Genomic DNA, 19,772 nt, shown 5'->3' with positions numbered 1-19,772 from the left:
GATACGATAGCTGACTTGCCTGAATACACGTAAAGAACTGCACCCCTGAGCCCTGCTAGAATGACTCAGCAGGCAACAATCTGTCCTTGATAACATGATAAGTGGCTTGAGAGAGCTGCATGCAGGTCGGAGTTTCGTTACCGGACGCTCGCGGCGTCCAGTTTGTAAGCCATCCATCACGGCATTTGGTTTTGTAAGCCATCCATCTATCCGGCTTTCAACAATGAACAGCCGGGCCATCAGGGTTCTAGGCCATCGAGGACACCACCAACAGTGTGTAAGAAAGCCTCGCCCTTCTCGTACTTGCTCCTATCAACTCAGTGCCGGATTATTAATGTAATCAATATCGGAGTATTAATGTCTTAGCACAACTTCAGTCCTAGCTTGTCTAATTGGCTGGGAAGTGCCTTGCAGCAAATCCCTGTTAGTGCCGAACCGGTGTCAAAGTCCGTCAGTCCGGTTGGTGGTGGACCCTGTCGATCTCCCTTGAGACTAAGGACCGGATTTCACATTCCGGTTCCGACTTACAGAACTTACACCGGTTTGTCAGTTAGTCGTATTTGCTCGGTCGAGAGATTCCGCCCCATGCAGCGCGAACAATGGCATTTTTCTGACTTCAATTGCTTTGTACTGGTTCAAGTTGACAAATGTGTTTTTCTCACCTTTGGTTATATATGGTACAACTAAGCTAGTACGCTGAGTTAATTGTCTTTCTTCGACAGCCATTGACCACGTTTTGGCATCAGGGTCAACAGAGCGAGAGTCAATTCTGTCCCATCACTGTAACCCCAATCACAACAGTGAACCATGGCTGACTCTAAAAAATCCGTGGAAGCGGGCGAAGTGCTAACGGAGAATAACGGCGATGTCGAAAAGTACGGATCCGATGGTACCACCTCCGGGAACGAGGTTGCGGACGACGAAAGCAAGTATCCCAGTGGCGCAGTCTTGTGGTCTATCCTCGCGCCTGTTACGATTGCATACTTTCTCGTCTTCCTCGACATGTGCGTTGTGTCCACTGCGACTCCCGCCATTACGCAGCGATTCAATTCTTTGATTGATGTGGGTTGGTATGGTGGCGCGTATCAGCTTGGGAGCTCTGCTCTCCAGCCGCTCACTGGCAAGATCTACAGCCACTTCAACATCAAGGTGGGTAAATTTTGACTGTCAAGGAAAAATTATGACAAGAATGAAGAAAGAGAAGGAAAAATAAGACAAAGGAGAAAAGCAATTGGAAGTAAAAGGAGGAAAACAAAAGAATTGACATTACAATGGGCAAAACGAGGCAAAAAAGAGTCAAGATTTTCTAACTTTGGATATAGTGGTCATTCCTCGTATTCTTTTTCATCTTCGAAGTTGGATCTGCTATTTGTGGAGCGGCTGTCTCGTCGCCAATGTTTATCGTCGGCAGAGCAATTGCTGGTGCCGGTTCGTCTGGTATTGGAAACGGTGCCTTGACCATCATCTCGGCTGTGTTACCTCCCAGGAAGCAAGCTCAGTTCCTGGGCATCAACTTGGGAATTGGACAGCTTGGTATTGCGCTGGGGCCCATCATTGGCGGCTCATTTACCCAAAATGTTACGTGGCGATGGTGTAAGTAACTTGGCTGTTTTGCTCGCGTGAGCTCCTGAACATGCATTGCTGACATTTGCGATAGGCTTTTACGTCAACCTTCCCATTGGCGGTGCTCTGGCCCTTCTTCTGCTTTTTGTTAACATCCCCGAGACGATTAACAAGCTGCCCCCGAGACAAGTCCTCGGCACGGCCTTCAAATCTCTGGATCTTCCAGGCTTTTTCCTCATCAGCCCCGCGGCGGTCATGTTTTTGCTTGGATTGCAATATGGTGGCACCTTGCACCCATGGAACAGCTCTGTTGTCATTGGCCTTTTGGTCGGCGCGGGCGTCACATTTATCGTCTTCCTCGTCTGGGAATATTACCAAGGCGACAACGCCATGTTACCATTTGCCATGATCAAGAAGCGTATTGTCTGGTCTGCTGCAGCTAACCTGTTCTTCCTTCTCGGTGCAATTTTGGTGGCCGAATACTATCTCGCTATTTACTTCCAAACTGTGCTCGACAATACCCCCATCATGAGCGGTGTGCACCTGCTGCCAACGACTCTGGGATTAGTTCTTTTCACTATGCTTTCTGGAATGTTCAGTTAGTTTTGCCCTTTCTCTGTCTTTTTCAATTGTCCTTCAAGAAACCGTCAAGCTAATATTTCGCAGCTGAGATCTTTGGATATTACCTCCCTTGGAACTTGGGAGGGAGTGCCTTCGCCGCCATTGGTTATGGCCTCATGTCTATGATAAAGCCTACAACTGGGTCCTCAAAATGGCTTGGATACCAGGTCCTCTATGGTGTTGGCAGCGGTGCCATGAGCTCTGCTGTGAGTTCCTATTGTTCAATTTCCTTCCCTGAATGTCTAGTTTCTTTTCGCTAACTGTTTTTTGTCTAAAGCCTTACATCGCTATTCAAAATCTTGTCCCACCTCCACAGATCCCTATTGCCATGGCCATTATAATCTTTTGTCAAAATATGGGAGGTGCCGTCTTCCTTGTTGCTGCCAACACCATCTTCACCAATGGCTTGCGCAAAGAGCTCAAAAAGCACATCAACGAGATCGGCGTCAATCCAGATATAATTTTGAGTACCGGAGCCACTACCATCCGAAGCATTGTTTCCGGCGATAGACTCACAGCTGCGCTCAAGTGCTATACCACGGCAATTAGCCATGTGATGTATCTCGGTATCGGAGTCAGCGTCGCCACCTTTGCCTTTGGTTGGGGCTTGGGCTGGGTTGATATCCGAAAGGTGAAGCAGCTGCAGGCCATTAAGGCAGATCCTTCCCCAGCTGCGCCGGAGAGCAAAGAGAATGTGGATGTGGCCGATGAGTAATTGGCTACGATGTAAGGGAGAAACTAAGTATATATTTTGGTATGCAGTTAAAATGGGTACACAACTCTGTTCCGGGAATTGGTGTTCCTCAGGTTGCGTAGTTGTGTGAGGACAATAGACTGGCAATGCATGTATTGGAAATAATAAGCCAACATTGAATTTTCTCAATTTTCTTCCTAGGACTTTTCCTTCTCTCTTTGATTAATTTTTATTTTTGTACATGGACTGGTCATGGTGGCAAAGAATGATCAATCAAAAGAAGAGTAAAATACACAAAGGCTAAGATTTTTCATTATAATTTGACAACTATTTAATAAATGATGATGTTCCAGCTATTCCCGTATTGTTTAGCTCTTCTGCAACTTTAAATGATTCATAGAGGGAGATCATAGGCGTCAGATGAATCATTATGATCGACCAATGTCATCAGACTGGAGTAGCGTTACATTAATTTATCAATTAACGACAGCCAGCATACGAACTTCATTATATAAATATAGTAGTAGTTACCAAAGAAATATAGCTATAGTAGTAGTTACTAGGGAGATGTAGATATAGTAGTAGTTACTAGAGAAATATAGATATAGGAGTAGTTACTAGGGAGATGTAGATATAGGAGTAGTTATTAGGGAAATCTAGATATAGCAGCTACTCCCATTGTAGGCGTATGATTCAACTCGTGGGTATTGAAATTCTTCTCAGCCTCGGTTTTTCAGTCATCCGCTTGGCAGGTAAGCAGAGGACAGCATAGGTTCTCAAATATTGCTTGTTTGATATCCAGTAGCATGATCATAGTTCTAGGCTTTTAATTTCTATCTAGATAGCTACTAGTAGATAACCTCTAAACATATATCGCCAGTCCTTATAGTGACACAACAATCTTCTTCGCCGAAACGCCCTGCATGTGAACTCCAAAAGCCTCTTGGATCTTTTCCAGTCCCTTGCCCACGACAGTCGCGTCGGGTGCTGGCACAAACTGTCCCTTGGCAAGTGCATCCGGAAGGAAGTCCGTGTAAACTTTGCCCGTGATAGAGTCAGGACCAACGGAATCTGGGCCGAGAAGGATAAATTTGACCTCAATGCTCGGGTCATTGGTGCCTTCTCCTTGACCGCCAGCAAGAGCAATGAATTTGTTGGTAGAGGGGCCTTCGTGCTGGGCCAGGACGGTTGCCAGCAGCTTGACAGAGCCATCACCAATGGAGTATCCGCCCGCAAGATGGACGCCCTTAACAGCGGCAGAGATATCGTCGACGACAGTGTCGCTCTTGTAGTCAAACACATGCGTGGCACCGAGAGCCTTGACGTATTCGAAGTTCTTCGGCGATGCCGTCGATACAACGTCATAACCGGCAGAAACCGCGAGCTGGATGGCGGTGCTGCCAACAACTGATGCTCCACCGGTGACGATGACGGCTCGTTTGCCGCTGCTAGGCTGACGCGCAGGAACAGTGGGCAAGTCCAAGCCGAGGTAGTCGGTATCAAACAGGCCGTGAGAAGCCGTGAGGATCGCAAGCGGGAGCACACTAGCTTGCTCAAAGGAAATGGAGTCTGGCAGCGGTGCGGCCATCCACTCTCGTATGGGCGTGTAGAGCTGGAATCCGCCCTCGGCGGTGTTGTTGACAGAGATGGCAGAAGCCGTGGCCACGACTCGGTCGCCGACGCGGAAGCGCGTTACACCCTCACCCACTTCGACAACAGTGCCGGCCACATCTTCTCCAAGGATGAAAGGATAGCTGAGATAGCCAAGCAAGCCTTCTCCAAGCAATTGCTTTGCCCAATCGACGGAATTGATGCCTAGAGCACCATTCTTCACCACAATCTGGCGGGGCCCAGGTGCTGTATAAGGCGCTGGGCCAATCTCAAGCGGCGTGACTTTGGAGGCTGGCAGCCAGGCCGCCTTGTTCTCTGGTGACTGGGACATTGCTGTATTTGCAGGTCAGATAGACGTTAAGCCACGGATGTGTAGTGTGTGGGAGCACAAAAGCATGTGATTGTTGGATAATGATGTCGGGACAGCGGTTGGAGTTTAGCAGCCGGCGCCGCTATATGATAACACGGAAATCGGGCGCGGATATACGACTAGACGGAAACCGTGCGTCGTCTCGTTTCCGTTTTCGTTTATCTTGATTGGGCTAAATAATGCCGTGCGTTCGCCGCATGGGACTCAATTAAGAATTATAGAACCATGCTAGTTGATGTCCTCATTACATGGTATTGATTCCTGCCGGAGCTGCATAAGCATGAACCTCCCGGATGAAAGTTAGGATAGTCTTACATGCTAGTAATGCTTGGCTTTATAATCCAGATGCAAATCAATTAACTCCGCGCAGGAACAAACACATGCTCGTGCTTGTTAGGACTTAACGGACTCCAGTGCTCCACGGACTCCACATGTACTAGTCCTGTCAGCGTAGTATTTTTGAAGGCACGAAGGAAGGTAGTTGGTGACTCTAAAGGATTCTCTAAATACAATGGATAGGTAGTTTGAAACTCTTGGCTTAGTTGGTTCTCTTGGCGTAGGTGGCTTTTTGTCCAACTCACGGTGATTCATATGACATACATGGGGCTCTGGAAGAAATACCGACAGAATTCTTATCCTCTCTACAAGGTTTTCTAAATATGTAAATAATTCATATCCTCTGATCCATGTAATTTTTTATCTTTTATAATATACAACACAAAAGTAGTAAAGTATTGACAATGGCGTAGATAAGTCCGGCGTTCGTTTGTCTGGGCTGATTTAACACTTAGTGCCGGCCGGGTCGGAGCCGGAATTCCTTCGATAGCACTAACATCACATTATCCATCTCGACGATCGTCGATCAAATGTCTTAAGCTATGCATAACCGGAATACTCAGGAATCTAGATACCGGTGGGGCCCACCCTACTTCGCTGACAAGAGGACGACGGAGTCTCAAAATCCGGTTCCTATTTCTTATCTAATGTCGACATGGGAGCCCAATTTAGAAAATAACGCTAGCCGGAGCATTTATGCTTTTGGCAGCCCCACGTTGTTTATACAAAACTAGATTCTAAACGCCATCAACTTGTCGAAACGCCGCTGATGCCTTGGATTATTAATAAGTGCACGTTTGCCAGGGTACAGAAGTGACAAGGTGATAATTGGAAGCCGGAGTGCAGATGCAGGGATGGCACGGCTTCCGTCATAACCCTGGCTGCCTGGCTTTTCCTGGTTCTCCTCGTGTCATCCCTTCAGCTGCTTGTCTTGATGTAGCATTTTCCTCGACGGGAGGTGTGTGAGGTGTGGGTTGCGAATGGATAACTAATCTGCGACCAATGGGCTATCAAAGAGGCACAATCTACACAAAAAGCAGGGCATGGATTGGCGGGGAGCTAAGGATGCGTTATTTTTGCTGAAGGATGCCTTGTCGGGTGCGGTGGGATGATGTGTGGGCTCAAAAGGATCGCTTTAGATCTTTGAGAGCGTCTATGCTGCCATGCCGTTGGCCAGAAGTCGAAGCACTGACTGGGGGGACCATTTTAGCCGATGCAAGCCTCTGGACGACATAATCCTATTGCAGGCATGAATATAAAACGACCAGGGCTTCGGGACAGGGGCAGGGGCAGGGGCAGTGAAGCACTACATGCAGGCAAACACGTTGCTAACTAAGAACAAAGCAACAGCAAATAATAAACCGATTTTCTTTTTTTTTTTTTTTTCGAAAAGACTTATACAAAAATAATGTAACGTGGTAACTATGTTAGATAATATACATCCGAGATACCGATTTGCATACTCGAAATATGTCTGCGAAGAAGTCAAGACTGTAATATTAGCCAGTAAGAGTTACAGATTTGGAAAAAAGATGACATGGTTTAAAACTGTCATGTACTAGAGTAATTCGGGTATGATTCACCTGCTTGAATGGCGTTATCAACAAACCCCAAGTTGGGTATTCTGGCCGAGTTTATTTACCAGTTCGTATACAAGGTAAGATAATAATTGGTGCCTTACCCATCTTGTATCTCACTGCTTGCTTGGAGACGTTCAATTGAATCTGACATGATGCCGTAAGACTCGGTGCAAATCAAGGAGCCAGCTCGAAGGATTATTATCGTCTATTCCTTGTCGAGCAGTTGCCGCACACCACTAACCCTTGCGTGCTTGCGATTGCGTAGTGGTGGTTGTGAAACAATGAGGCACAGCAAGCTAGAATTTGTCTTGTTGGTGCGATAGAAAAAGAGACGTAGATCCCGCGCAGATCTCACGCAGTCCTGTGTATCCAAATAGTGATTAGTATGCCACAATTGGCCAGAGGACGTCGAATTTCATATTTTTAAGTTACATCCAGCCTATCAAGATTTAGCTGCCGTGGTGGGCATCCAATGGCTACTACTACGACGTTGCACGTCCTGTGATCATATCTCATCCCATCATCTTCACTCTCATAAGCAACGCTGTGTTGCCATTCAACATTATCAACCATCCACCATGAAAACGAAAGGCTTCCGGCAACAAGCGGGATTCGCATGCGAAAACTGCCGGAGGCGCAAAGCGAGATGTGACCGCGTCCGTCCAGAATGCAGTCTCTGCGCAGAGATGGGAGTCACCTGTGTCGTGATTGAGCAGAGACCGCAGCGCGGGCCCAAGAAAGGACAGCTGGATGAGATGCGGACAAGAATTGGTGAGTGTGTCCTCTTGTTTCTGCCAAGCCCCTCCCTATCCTGCATGACTCATGATGTTTCCATGGAATCCATGGAATCCGGGATCTTGGAGGGGGTTACATTGAAGGACGTTGCATTAATGTCAGCTGCTTTATTAGCCGAACTGGAGTGGCAACTTGGGAAGCAAGTCAATAGACCCAAGACAGCGGAACCGACACCAACAGATGCTCTATGTGGTAGCACCACTGCAACCACCATCCCGCCTCTTACACTTGATGTTGATGATACAAGCAATACTTCTCATCTGTTGAGCACATCGGCCCTTCAAACCGTGACACCTGCATCTTCGACCGCAACATCCATCATCTTCTCTTCCTCTGCGTCAAACGATGTCGTACCACCAACCACAAGTGCGAGTACGACTGCAACGATGGCTGCATTTCCGGCCATGGAGCATAACGTAAGCACTGACCTCCATGGATTGATGGACTGGCAGGACATGGACATGGACAGCACCGGGGTGCTGGCAGACATGGGAGATATGTTACAGTTTGACCTCGAGCCGGCCAGTCCAGTCCAGACTATCGGGGAATTCAAGAGGACGAATTTGGTTTTGGCCGATCTGTTAGTGAAACCTTTCCCTGACCTTCTTGTTCCTGTTTGTTACGTTTGCTAATATCCCGTATCTTCCGTCGGCAATATTCAGAAATCAACTGTATTTTGATCGCGTCCATGATACGTTACCCATGATACACCGGCGGCGGTACTTTAGTTGGGCCGATCAGGAGAATCCATCCCCTGCTCGAAACTGTCTGCGGTCAGCCATGCATACTGTTGCAGCAGCCAAGTCAGCACAATATCACAGTCTTGGTGATGCCCTCTACCAAGAGACGTGTCAACTACTAGAATCACAACACACGCGAAAACTAAGTAGAAGTGGTAGTACATCGATCGACAACATCAATGACCTCAATCCTAATAAGTCTTGCGCTGGACAGCAGATTCCTCTTGAGCTGGTCCAAGCCTGGCTCCTCCTAGCACACTACGAATTTCTACGTATCGATGAGCATCAGGCAATGCTCACGGCGGGACGTGCATTTCGACTCGTGCAGCTGGCTCGCCTCTACGATGTTGATGAGAGTAGCAGCAGTGGCGGCGTCGATGACATGCCGCTACATCCGTTTGATGGCTCTGACGGCGATGAGCACGAGGAGGATCTTTCATATGCAATTACTGAAGAAAAGAGACGAACGTTCTGGCTGGCCTTTAACTTTGATCGCTTTCTATGCTCACGCAACGAGTGGCCTTTGACGCTGCAGGAAGAAGCCGTCCGTACGCGTCTGCCTGCCCCAGAGGAAAGTTTTCAGAATAACCAGCCGGTTCAGATGTGCTTCCTATCCGAAGTGCTCGCCGTGGCTGATAACATTCAGGCTGATGCCTCTACAATCATACCACTTGCACCATTCGCAGAATGTGTCGTCCTGGCGGCCCTACAAGGTCGTTGCATGGCCCATCGACGCATGTCGCTGGTCAGCAGCACTGGAGCAGACGGCGCCCAGGAATTCTGGGCGAGGCACGAGCAATTGGTACTAGCTATGGATAAGAGGTACCAGATGCTTGCGCAAAGCGCGGCCTTCACAATGGGCAATCGTGACCCCATGGTGATCTTCACATACATGCTGGCCCAGAAAGTAATCATCAATCTTGACAACATCTTAGAGACTGTGCCCTGGCAGAGACAACCGCAGCAAAAGACTGCCGACCGCCAGTTACTTGCCACCTCATATAAATGGCGGGCCGAGCGGGCGGCAGTCGACATGGTGCGTCTTGCTAGGTCGGTCAGATCAGTTGGTTGCTTCGCGTTGCATCCGTTCATGGCTGATCCGCTTGCCTGTGCTGCCGACTTCTTAATCCGAAATACAAAGTCTGTCAATAACAGTAGGAGCTCGGGAAATGTAAGCGGTATGCCCAGCTGCATGGCCAGTATTGCCAGCAACGACAAAGAGGTAGAGATCCTGCTTCTTTTGCTTCGAAGCCTACGCTACGTCAATATTTTAGCACAAGACTATCTCAGCACTCTTGAGTTTGAATATAACAGTATTCGCATGTATAATAAGCTGTGGCAGCTGAAATAATCATTAGGAACTAACATACATAAATAATGTACATATAACAGCCTGTAAATTAGCTGGGTCTGAATATATATGGCAAGGCCAATGAGAAGGATGCTACGGCGAAACAGTATCTTGAAACAGGATTTGGAGTTAGGATAGGACAAGATTTATGAAGAGCCAAATAAATGAAATAAACAAATTCAAAATCAAATCAAAACAAACTGAAAATAAACTCAAAGGATACATTATATATACAATCAGCGCCTTATAATACTTTTGCTACCCATTGAAAATTTTACTACAATCCAAACAGACAATCATATACGAGCCCAAAACAAGTAAAGAAAATGAAGAAGCCTAAGCGGCCGCTTGGACATGACTGCTCTTTGCCGCTACATCTGCAGCCAGAGCAGCAAGGGAGGCTGCCTGCAAGATATTGAAGATGGAGACGTCAGCGCCTGCTTGAAGGACGAGCATGTTCCGCAGTTCGACGGCAATGAGCGAATCAACGCCATAGCCGGCGGGCTTCTTGCTGAGATCGATATCTGCCACATCAATCATGAATATGCTCGCCAATTTGTCGGCGATGGCATCGCCAACGATACGAGCGGCCTCATCGCGCGAGCCAGCTTCACTCAGCTGTGAAGCGAGTGAAACCTTGCCACCAGCTGTATCCCCCCCTCCGGCCCGAGACACTTTGACATGGGGTTTCAGGTTCACGTAGCGAGCATCTCGTCCGAGCTGTGAGCCGCCGTGGGCATCCCATTGCGGTCCTGGCCCGGCGTTGAGACCGACAATGATCTGGTGGCGGCTACCGAGAGGCCGTGCCACGGCTGCTGCAAATGCTCGAAGCACCGTGTTCTCGTCTAGCATGACATAGTCTCCAGACTTTCGCAGGCGCTCAGCCACCTTCGCAGTTTCAGCGACATAGCCAACGTCGGCAATAGGACCCAGGTCAATAGAGACGCCTGGCAGCCCCTTGGATTGTCTCCATTTCGCCATGGCGTCCTCATACGAGCCTCCAGCGGCATAGTTGGTTTGTGAAGCGATTCCAAGAACACCCGAGACGGACGAAAGCATGACGAAGAAGTCTAGAGTGTTTGGTGCCGCGAACTCGGTGTGCAGATTCCAGGTGCCGTCGACCTTGGGCCGCAAGCCACCGTGCCAGTCAGCCAGCGTCATCTGCTCGAAGATAGCATCACGCAGCAACATGGCACCCTGGACAACACCGCGCACAGGCGGGAGTCCGTCATCTGCACAGGCACGCAGGGCTTTTACCAGCTCGCTGGCCAGCGATACATTGCAGCTTACAGGCTTGACGCGGCACCCAGACTCACGCAGCTCCTGAACGAATAGTGAGCCATTGGTGTCCTTGTTTTCGGGCAAATCGAGATTGCCAGCACTGCGTGACAGCAGAATCAAGTTCTTGGCTCCGTGAGCCACAAGCCAGTGAGCTATGGAGCGGCCAATGCCGCCGATGCCACCGACGACGAGGTACGAGGCATCGGGCCGGAGCCGGAGCCTGCCGGTGGCGTGTTTCGGCCGTGGTACTACCGGAGCTTGTTCGTCCGGCCCAGCCGAGAGGACGACTTTACCGGTATGTGCTCCGGTCTCTACAAACTTGAATGCCTCCTGTATCTCAGGCAGAGGGTAGGTTGTTACGGGATAAATTGGCGTCAGGGCCTGTTGCTCGACGAGTTTGGCGACCTCGGAGAGCACACGGTGAACGTCGGCGGGGCGCCGTTGTACCAGGGTTGGAATATCCAAGGCCGTCAATGAGATACCGCGTGAGAAAGCTGCCAGTGCGAGCAGGCCGTTGGCTTCAATATCACGCTTGCCGATCTCAACCAGGTGGCCGAGAGGCGCGAGGGCATCGAGACTGGCCTGTAGCAAGATGCCGGGCAGGGTGTTGAGCACAACATCAACGCCACGACGGCCTGTGGCAGCCAGAACAGCCGGGCCAAATGACACGTCGCGGCTGCTAAAGATTCGCTGAGCAGGGATTCCGTACTTCTTACTGACGAGCTCGCGCTTCTCAGGTGTTCCGGCAGTGGCATAGATGTCTGTGACGCCGAGATACTTGGCCAGCATAATGGCGGCTTGTCCTATGGCTCCAGCTGCAGCGTGAATAAGAACAGACTGTCCCGGTGCAAGACGAGCAGCATCGACAAGACCAGCATACGCGATTGTGAAGGCCAATGGCACGGATGCGGCCTCCTCGAAGCTGGTGATGCTACTGGGTACCTTGACGATGCCGCCGTTCCAGGGCACCGTGATGTTGTTGCGGAGAGAAGCGGTGCCGCTTCCGGGCAAGAGGGCCATGACACGATCACCGACATTGAAGCCGCCCTTTGTATGAGCCTCTTCGCCAACACGGGAAATAATACCAGCGCACTCAAGGCCTATGGAACGGTCTTTTAGTTGGCCCAGGGCAGCCATAACATCACGCGAGCTGAGGCCAAAGGCCCGCGGCGTGATCTCAATGCTTTCAGGGCCAAAACTTTCAGTGTCATCATCTCCTTCATCATCCACAAACGCCAAGGTATCCAGGTGTCCTGGGATACCGACTTCCAGACGCAATGTCCGGTTCTGTTGAAATAGGGGCTCCAGTGGGATACCACCAGCAGCAGCATCGAGATCACCCCAAATTGGTGTAAGCGGGCCGGTGACCATATCATTGTACTCTTCGTCCTTGTAAACACGCGGGATCAGCAGCACACCGTTGCGTTGAGCATACTCAAACTCAGCTGGGCCAGTCTCAGTGGCTAAGACATCCTGTACTTGACCAAAACCCTCCTGGAGAACTTGGACGATGGTAGACACGGTGTCTTCAGTGGTATTTTCAGCGCGAGGATCCAAGTCAAGATAGAGGTAGCGTCGACCGACGTACTCGTTGCGCAGAACTCGCAAGAAGCCCTGGGCAAGTGCCTGCTCGGGACGCTCACTCTCAACGGCGCCGCCGGTCGTGATCCAGAGAAGACCACCGCACTTTGTGACCATAGCTCGAAGGCCCTCGATACGTACGGCGTCGAGGTCGGTCAGCAAGGTGGGCTCGTCGATGTCACCGACAAAAACGCAGACCTTGGACTCATAGGCCGCAGGGGTGCTCTCTTCCAGCACGAGGTGACTCACGGTGGTTTTCGTCAAGTCCTGTATACGTTGTGATAGCAGATCAACTAGACCCGCTGGTGTAGGCGTCTTATTGCTAGTTACTATGGCAAAGCCTCCGGGGTTGCTGGCACGGCTCAGGTCCGCCTTCTGGTTCTCGACGAGTGGCCGTGTGGATAGGATGGTGGTCGTGACATCGTCAATGGCAAGGTCAGCACCGCTAAAGCCAGATTCGCGAAGCACGTTGTCCCATGAAACCGGTTGGGATGAGGCCGGGGTGGGCAGAAGGCCAAGGATGAAGGACAAGTCGGTCTTGCTCTGGTCTGGAGTCGTCTCCGCCAACAGCAGTTTGCCTCCGGGCTTGAGCAGGTTGCGAACATGGGCCAAGGTCCCAGCCACATCTTCAACCGTGTGCAAAGACTGGTAGCACACAACGATATCGAAGCTTTCGAGCGTAAAGCTCTGCTTGGACGGGTCCCGGTTGACATCGAGTACGCTGAACTCCAAAAAGTCGGCCCAGTCAGCCAATTCGGTTTGGGTGTCTTCCAAAACGTCTGTCGAGGGCTCGGTAATGTGCCAGCCCCCTACCACAGAGGTTTTGGGAGTGCCAATGGCTTCGAGAAGAGTCCTAGTGGCAGCAGCCCCGATTCCAGCGCCGATTTGCAGAACACGGGCAGCCGGATTTTTGTGGGCGACCTTACGAACCAGCGTCGACAGGCGTGTAAGTGACGGCGCCAGACGCACAGAATTGGCATAATATCTGTGCAACAACCCATCCTTCGCCATCGCCACCAACGGGTTGCTCTCGCCCAGGAGGATGGACTCGATGATGGGTCCGATGCGACTGATTAACTCGCCATCAACACCCTGAGAGGCCACGACGGCGAAGTGCTTTTGGCGCTCCTCTGGACTATCCAGCAGCCATTTCTGACTATCAGATTGTGTGACCAGCTGTGAGAGCCATGCATAGTACTCGACGAGGTGCGGCTGTTGGTCTTTCAGCTGATTCACGTCGTCAGCAGTGACCGTCTTGAGAGTCTCCTCTGCATAATAGACGACGGCACGAGAAAGGTTCGAAACAACATCTGTGGATACCCCAGCCTCACCAGCCAGCTCCTCCTTGATCTGGGCCAGTGCTGCCGGCTGCTGCAGAGATAAATCAGCTGCCCACTCGACCTTGCTGCAAACATCTTGCTCCCAGTCGTTGGCCTGAGTGCCGTTGGCGCCCTGGCGTGCCATGGCTCCGCTGCCACGGCCGAGGGAGGAGCAAGCAAGGCCCTGGATCTCGAGCACTGTCACGCCAGTCTGGCCATCAACAACGATAACGTCGGCACGGCCGCCCTGCGGGTCGTCGTGTGAAAGTGAAGTGTCGCAGCGCAAAGTGTGACCATCTTCACGGCTGATACGGCTCGACACCCACATGGATTCGATCGACCGTGGCAATCTGGGGTCCTCGACTTGCGCTCCCACACCCGGCAGTGCTGAGAAGAACGACACCACCACGGCGTCCAGCGTGATGGGGTGTATTACGCTCTCTTGCGCGGCCGCTACCGGGTCTGTGTCGGCCGCCGACTCATACCGAATTGTGACATCTGTTATTGACCGTGGCTCACGGCCGTCTTGCACGATCTTGGTTGTGTTCTGGAACAACGGACCGTGATACACGCCGCGCGCCCGTAGATGAGCGAACATGTCTCGTGGGTCCTTGTGGCGCGTATAAGCCGACAGAGGCCGGAGACCTCCCGAATTTTCTTCCACATCTCCCTCTTTGGTCAGCTCGACGGTAACCAAGCCCTGGGCATGCAGCTTCCACTGGTTCTCTTGCGTGACCGTCGACACCTCCCAGCGCCGCCAGCCCTGCAGGCCGAGTTCCCGCTCCGGCACGGGCCGGACCGTGGTGCGGATTTCAACACCGTCAGCGTCCGGGATCACAAGGGCTGCCATGAAGTCGACGTCGCGCAAGCGGAAGCCCGAAATATTATCTCCATGGCCATCAGCTCTAGCCAACTGGTTGGCGGCCTCAATAGCCAGACAGACGTAGCCGGATCCTGGCCAGACAATGCTGCCCTGAACCATATGATCGCGAACCCAAGGCACCTCGGAAACACGCACTGAGCGGCGCCAGACGGCCGTGTCCGGGTCGGTTCCGGGGACTGGCATGCCCAGCAGGTCATGCGGCGGCTGGCTGCGATTCCGGATGGCATAGTTGACGCGAGCCTCTTGCCAGTGGCGAATCGAGTGATTCCAGGGGTAGGTCGGTAGGTCGGTCAGTACACGAGGCAAATCGTCGTCATAGAGATGCCAGCGGTCGGATGATGATGGCTTTGGGAAGTTGATTTCGCTCATGACAACTGGCAGACCCTCCTTCAGCAGATTGATGGCCGCCGTGCGCATAGTATCGCCAGCATGCTCGTTGCGCACCAAAGCCCCCCAGTAGGGCAGCTCGATGCCGTCAAACTCAACAAGTGACATGATCTCCCTAATAGGTCCTCCCAGAGCGGTATGAGGACCAACTTCAAGCACAACGTCAATGTTGCGGCCACTAGCATCTTCCGTCTCGCCAAGCACCATATCTGTAAAGGCGTCAACGAACAGCACCGGCTGAACCAGACTGCCAACCCAGTGGTCAGGGTCGGCGATCTCCTTGGCATCGGTGATACGGCCGCCGGTGACAGCGGAAGAAAAGATGACCTTGAGCTCCCCATCTTCTAATTCTTCTGTCTCGGCTTCCAGCGTCTTTATGGCCGTCCGTGCCATCTCCTTGCGTAAAAGCTCGTGGTAAGCATCTGCCAATGGGTCCATATGATGCGAGTGGTAGGCTTGTTCGACCTTAAGCTTGCGTGCAAACACACCTTCATCTTTGCACAGAGCCTCGACTGCCGCTACAGCGTCATTATCACCAGAGACTGTGACACTCTGCGGGCTGTTAACGCAGGCGATCACCACTTTGCCTACATCGGCTACTCTGTCGAGGTATTCCTGAGCCTCGTCCGCGCCGAGGCCTACAGCCGCCATGCCTCCTTTCTGCGGCCCAGACACGCGAGCCGACTCTTCGGCCGCCAGAATGGCACGATAGTAGGCGGTTGCCATAGCCTGGCGATGGGTCAGCGCGCCAACTGCATAGGCTGCCGAGATCTCACCGGATGAGTGGCTTGTGACGGCCGCAGGCTTGATGCCCCAAGACTTCAAGAGGCGAACCAGCGCGATCTGAACCGCCACGCACACGGGGATGCTGATAGACGTCGCGTGTACTTTCGTTGTCTTGGGGTCACGCTGTAGCTCCTCCAGCAACGACCATGTGGCTCCCAGGTCCTTCAGATGAGCTTCGGCCTCTTCGATGGACTGTCTATACACTGGATATTCTTCCAGTAGCTCACGCCCCATGGCGTTCCACTGCGCTCCCTGGCCTGTGAACACCATGCCAATACGTGGCTGGCCAGTAGGTGTTTTGCCAGGCTTGAATCTCGGCGAGTCAAAAGCCTCGATGACGGCGTCCAGGGGGTGGTTGTCTGTCTCCGTGTCCAGACGAACCTGATGAGCTGCCACCCACGGGAAGAGGGTACGGCGCTCGGCAAGCGTGTAGCTGAGGTCGCGTAGCAGTGTCTCAGCAGCCTCAAAGTCGAGCGATTTGTGTTTCTCCAGATATGTCTTCAGGTCCTCCACCATACGCTGGCCGCCACGCTCATCGCGAGCACTGAGAACGAGCACCTTGCTGCTAGCCGTTTTATGAGTCCCATTTACATGGCCATTACCGTTCAGGTAGCCCTTGGTGATGCCGTTTCCATTGCCGTTCACATGGCCGTTGCTGATGCCATTACCGTTGCCATTTGTATAGCCATTGCCGTTTACATGGCCATTGCCATTCAGAGTACCGTTGGCTGAGAGAGGTAAAGTCGGTGTCGAAGTCCATGGCTCAGCGCTCTCCATGATAACATGCGCATTGCTGCCGCCATATCCAAAGTTATTGACTGACAAACGCTTCGGACCACCGATGAGACTCTCAGGCCATGGTTCCATTGCTGTTACCACCTTGAGACGCCACTCGTCTAGCTTGAGCTTCGGATTGGGTGTTTCGTAGTTGACGCTGGGCGGGATCAGTCCTCTCTCCAGACACAAGACTCCTTTGATCACGGCAGCAAGACCGGAAGCCGCTTCAGTGTGGCCCACGTTTGTTTTGACTGAGCCGATGCGAAGGTAATGTGCTTCGTCGCGGCCGCCAGTACCGTCTTCACCGACACCGCAGAACACGCCGGCCATGGCCCGCGCCTCAATCGGATCGCCAGCCTGTGTTCCTGTACCGTGGGCCTCAAAGTATTGCGTTCCACGTGGATCAAGGCCGGCTCGCCTGTAGCACTCACGCATGAGCGTCTCCTGGGCGGCTCCCGAGGGCGTCGTGATGGTCTCTGTTTTGCCATCTTGGTTGAGGGCCGTCTCACGAATGACAGCACGGATAGGATCATTAGCGGCTAGCGCATCTGATAGTCGTTTGATCAAAATGGTGGCAACTCCTTCACCACGCCCGTAGCCGTTGGCACGCCTGTCAAACGCATACGATTTGCCGTCCGGCGACAACATGCCAAGCGAGCCAATGGCTTTGAACTGGTCTGGGCCCAGTATCAAGTTGACACCGGTAACGACAGACATGTCAGCCTCTCGATTACGCAGGCTCTGCACGGCCTGGTGAAGTGCAACCAACGTGGTTGAGCAGCCTGTTTCAAGGGTCATACTGGCGCCGCGGAAGTCGAAAAAATGTGAAATGCGGTTCGATGACATCGGATTCCAAGTGCCCACCAACATGAACCGCGGTAATCGGTCCTCGTCACGCACTAGGGCCTCGTGATAATCGTGCGTAAACACTCCAGCAAAAACGGACGTCTGGGATCCAGCCACCTGGTCCATCGTGAGGCCAGCTAACTCGAGATTGTGATTAGATGAAAGGCTCTACAGAGAAAGGTATCCTCGGAAGAGGTAAGTGGTAGCTACTCACCATTCTCCAAGGCCTCAAATGTCGATTCAAGCTGCAGCCGAAACTGCGGATCGAGAGCTTGCGCTGTCTCGCCTGAGTAGTTGAAGAACGCCGCATCAAAACTTGTTACGTCTTCTTGGATGAAATGCGCTCCTTTAACATGTGACTGTCTAGTTGTCAGCGCTGACGGGTTTGTTTGCTTGGTGGCTAAGTTGACTTACAGTTGCAATCCTCTCATTGTTAGGGTGGTAAACTCCCTTGAGGTTGAACCGTTCTTCTGGTATCTCACTCCAACCTGTCCTTCCGGAAGCTAAGAGATCCCATAGTGTCTCTGGGTCGGTGACACCGCCAGAAAATTTGCAGCTCATGCCAATGATGGCAATTGGCTCGCTAGCCAACTCACTGTAGTCATCCATCTTTGTTTAAAGAAGTAAAATGACTTGTCCTTGAATACTGACAACGCAGAGGCTCGGTTACTCTTGGATAGAGCTAATGGATATGAACCAAAAATGGCGTTGGGCTAAATGGTGTTTGGACGTTTGATCAGTTGAAGTGTGAAGAGATCGTTATCCAAGGCAACACTGAGTTGAATCAAGTTGAAGAACTGCAATATCTAGAGTCTCTGAGCCGGTGGTCCCAGATTCTTCTTAACTAGTCAATTACCGCCAGCAAGACCCATCCGCTCTTATCACACCAATTTCATAGCAAGATCTTTCTTTGCTAATGCAGAGGAGTTTGTCTATTCTGATTTGGAGATAGCTTTCTAACAATACGGACTTTAACTCGAAATCTACGATAAGCGATGATTCATTCTAGTTACTGCGGGACCAACTCTGCTGGCCTCTGTTGTCGGAAGAGCCTTTGTCCGAATGGGCCCTATCATCCTTCTTATGCGAGAATTGAAGCAGTGGTTGATTATGCATTAACAAAGTTAACAAAATGCCGATATTTGCTACGGAGTACGGAGTACGGCTCTATCATTAATTGGTCAAGGTGGGACATTTAGCTTGCTCGTATACGATTCGCTGTGCCTGGAGAAAGTAACATTGTATGGATATCAATGTGCGGCAATCCTACTATGTGCTTATTGAGTACTACACAAGATAAACCACCCCTGCTCTCAGCTCCCGTGCGGAACGTAGCCACAGCTGATCTGGTACCGCAGTATCCTAGATTTTTCACTAATCACATGAAGCCTGGCCTTGAATTGATTCCGTAATACATCCTTGTAGGCTCCTAGGACTTTCATAAGCTGACAACTTGTATTTGCAGTGCGTTATAGTGCTCGCATACTCGTTTGGCTCATCGGACTGTATATGTTCCGAGGGTACTGTGCACCATAAGCTGGATGTAATTCATGTCCGCCGCACAGAATGACGATTGATTGAGTCAATTTGATAGGCTTCGCCGAGAATTCTATTATTTGAGATGCTATCCCGCCTGTACTATCGACATTTGAATACATAAGAAGTAGATCGCCGACATGTTATCGAGGTCGTTTTTCGGTTCAGGCACGCCATCTTGACCTGCATCTTGACCTGCATCCCGACCCACACTCTACGCACTTTCAATTGTCCGCAGTCAGACACCATGCCTGCTACTCCTCTGCCCGTCATCCTTGCTGGTCCGCCTCTGAGCGACCGAGAGGCCATCGCTGATGCCATCTACCGCACGACGGCCTCCATTGACCACGCTGACGAAGAGCTTTACTGGTCCGCCGTGACTGATGACATTTATGCTGAAGTCGCCGGCACAACAGTCAGCAGCGCGCAAGAATTGAAGACCAAAGTTTGGGACAATGTCATCAAAGTCGACACAATCCACTACCTGACCAACATTCGCATTAGCATCGATACGCCAACAACGGCTCGTGTGACATTCACGTCCCTCGCTCAGCACTGCCGCCACGGCAAAGGATTTGAGCCTGGCCCTAACAAGTTTACCACTGGTGCCATCTACAACGCTGACGCCGTCAAAGTTGGTGACATTTGGAAGATGAAGACGTGGAAGGCGAACCATGTCTGGGGCGACGGTGACCCATCTGTCATGGTAGTTTAG

General features: G+C 51.4%; 5 protein-coding genes across 5 annotated transcripts; 3 read left to right on the top strand and 2 right to left on the bottom strand.

The window, feature by feature from the left end:
- Positions 1-807: 807 nt before the first annotated feature.
- On the top strand, positions 808-2,899 carry T069G_03426 (major facilitator superfamily domain-containing protein; the record flags this gene model as incomplete). The annotated part of the gene is made up of 5 exons (XM_056170636.1): positions 808-1,149; positions 1,323-1,593; positions 1,658-2,161; positions 2,230-2,390; positions 2,462-2,899. The coding sequence occupies 5 exons, from the start codon at positions 808-810 to the stop codon at positions 2,897-2,899; spliced, it is 1,716 nt and encodes a 571-aa protein (XP_056031528.1).
- Positions 2,900-3,761: 862 nt separating this feature from the next.
- T069G_03425 (zinc-binding dehydrogenase domain-containing protein) lies at positions 3,762-4,820 on the bottom strand (the record flags this gene model as incomplete). Its single annotated transcript, XM_056170635.1, has 1 exon — positions 3,762-4,820. One exon carries the CDS (start codon positions 4,818-4,820, stop codon positions 3,762-3,764), a length of 1,059 nt encoding a protein of 352 aa, XP_056031527.1.
- Positions 4,821-7,461: 2,641 nt separating this feature from the next.
- On the top strand, positions 7,462-9,661 carry T069G_03424 (fungal specific transcription factor domain-containing protein; the record flags this gene model as incomplete). Its single annotated transcript, XM_056170634.1, has 3 exons — positions 7,462-7,546; positions 7,685-8,150; positions 8,233-9,661. 3 exons carry the CDS (start codon positions 7,462-7,464, stop codon positions 9,659-9,661), a joined length of 1,980 nt encoding a protein of 659 aa, XP_056031526.1.
- Positions 9,662-9,997: 336 nt separating this feature from the next.
- On the bottom strand, positions 9,998-18,130 carry T069G_03423 (polyketide synthase dehydratase domain-containing protein; the record flags this gene model as incomplete). The annotated part of the gene is made up of 6 exons (XM_056170633.1): positions 9,998-10,893; positions 10,978-12,721; positions 12,773-12,790; positions 12,854-17,658; positions 17,736-17,880; positions 17,936-18,130. The coding sequence occupies 6 exons, from the start codon at positions 18,128-18,130 to the stop codon at positions 9,998-10,000; spliced, it is 7,803 nt and encodes a 2,600-aa protein (XP_056031525.1).
- Positions 18,131-19,304: 1,174 nt separating this feature from the next.
- On the top strand, positions 19,305-19,772 carry T069G_03422 (snoaL-like domain-containing protein; the record flags this gene model as incomplete). The annotated part of the gene is made up of 1 exon (XM_056170632.1): positions 19,305-19,772. One exon carries the CDS (start codon positions 19,305-19,307, stop codon positions 19,770-19,772), a length of 468 nt encoding a protein of 155 aa, XP_056031524.1.

The sequence above is a fragment of the Trichoderma breve genome, chromosome 2, assembly GCF_028502605.1.
Source record: "Trichoderma breve strain T069 chromosome 2, whole genome shotgun sequence".
Classification (NCBI taxonomy): Eukaryota; Fungi; Ascomycota; class Sordariomycetes; order Hypocreales; family Hypocreaceae; genus Trichoderma; species Trichoderma breve.
The sequence above is the reverse complement of the archived record's forward strand: the minus strand, read 5'-3'. Positions and strand labels throughout refer to the sequence as shown.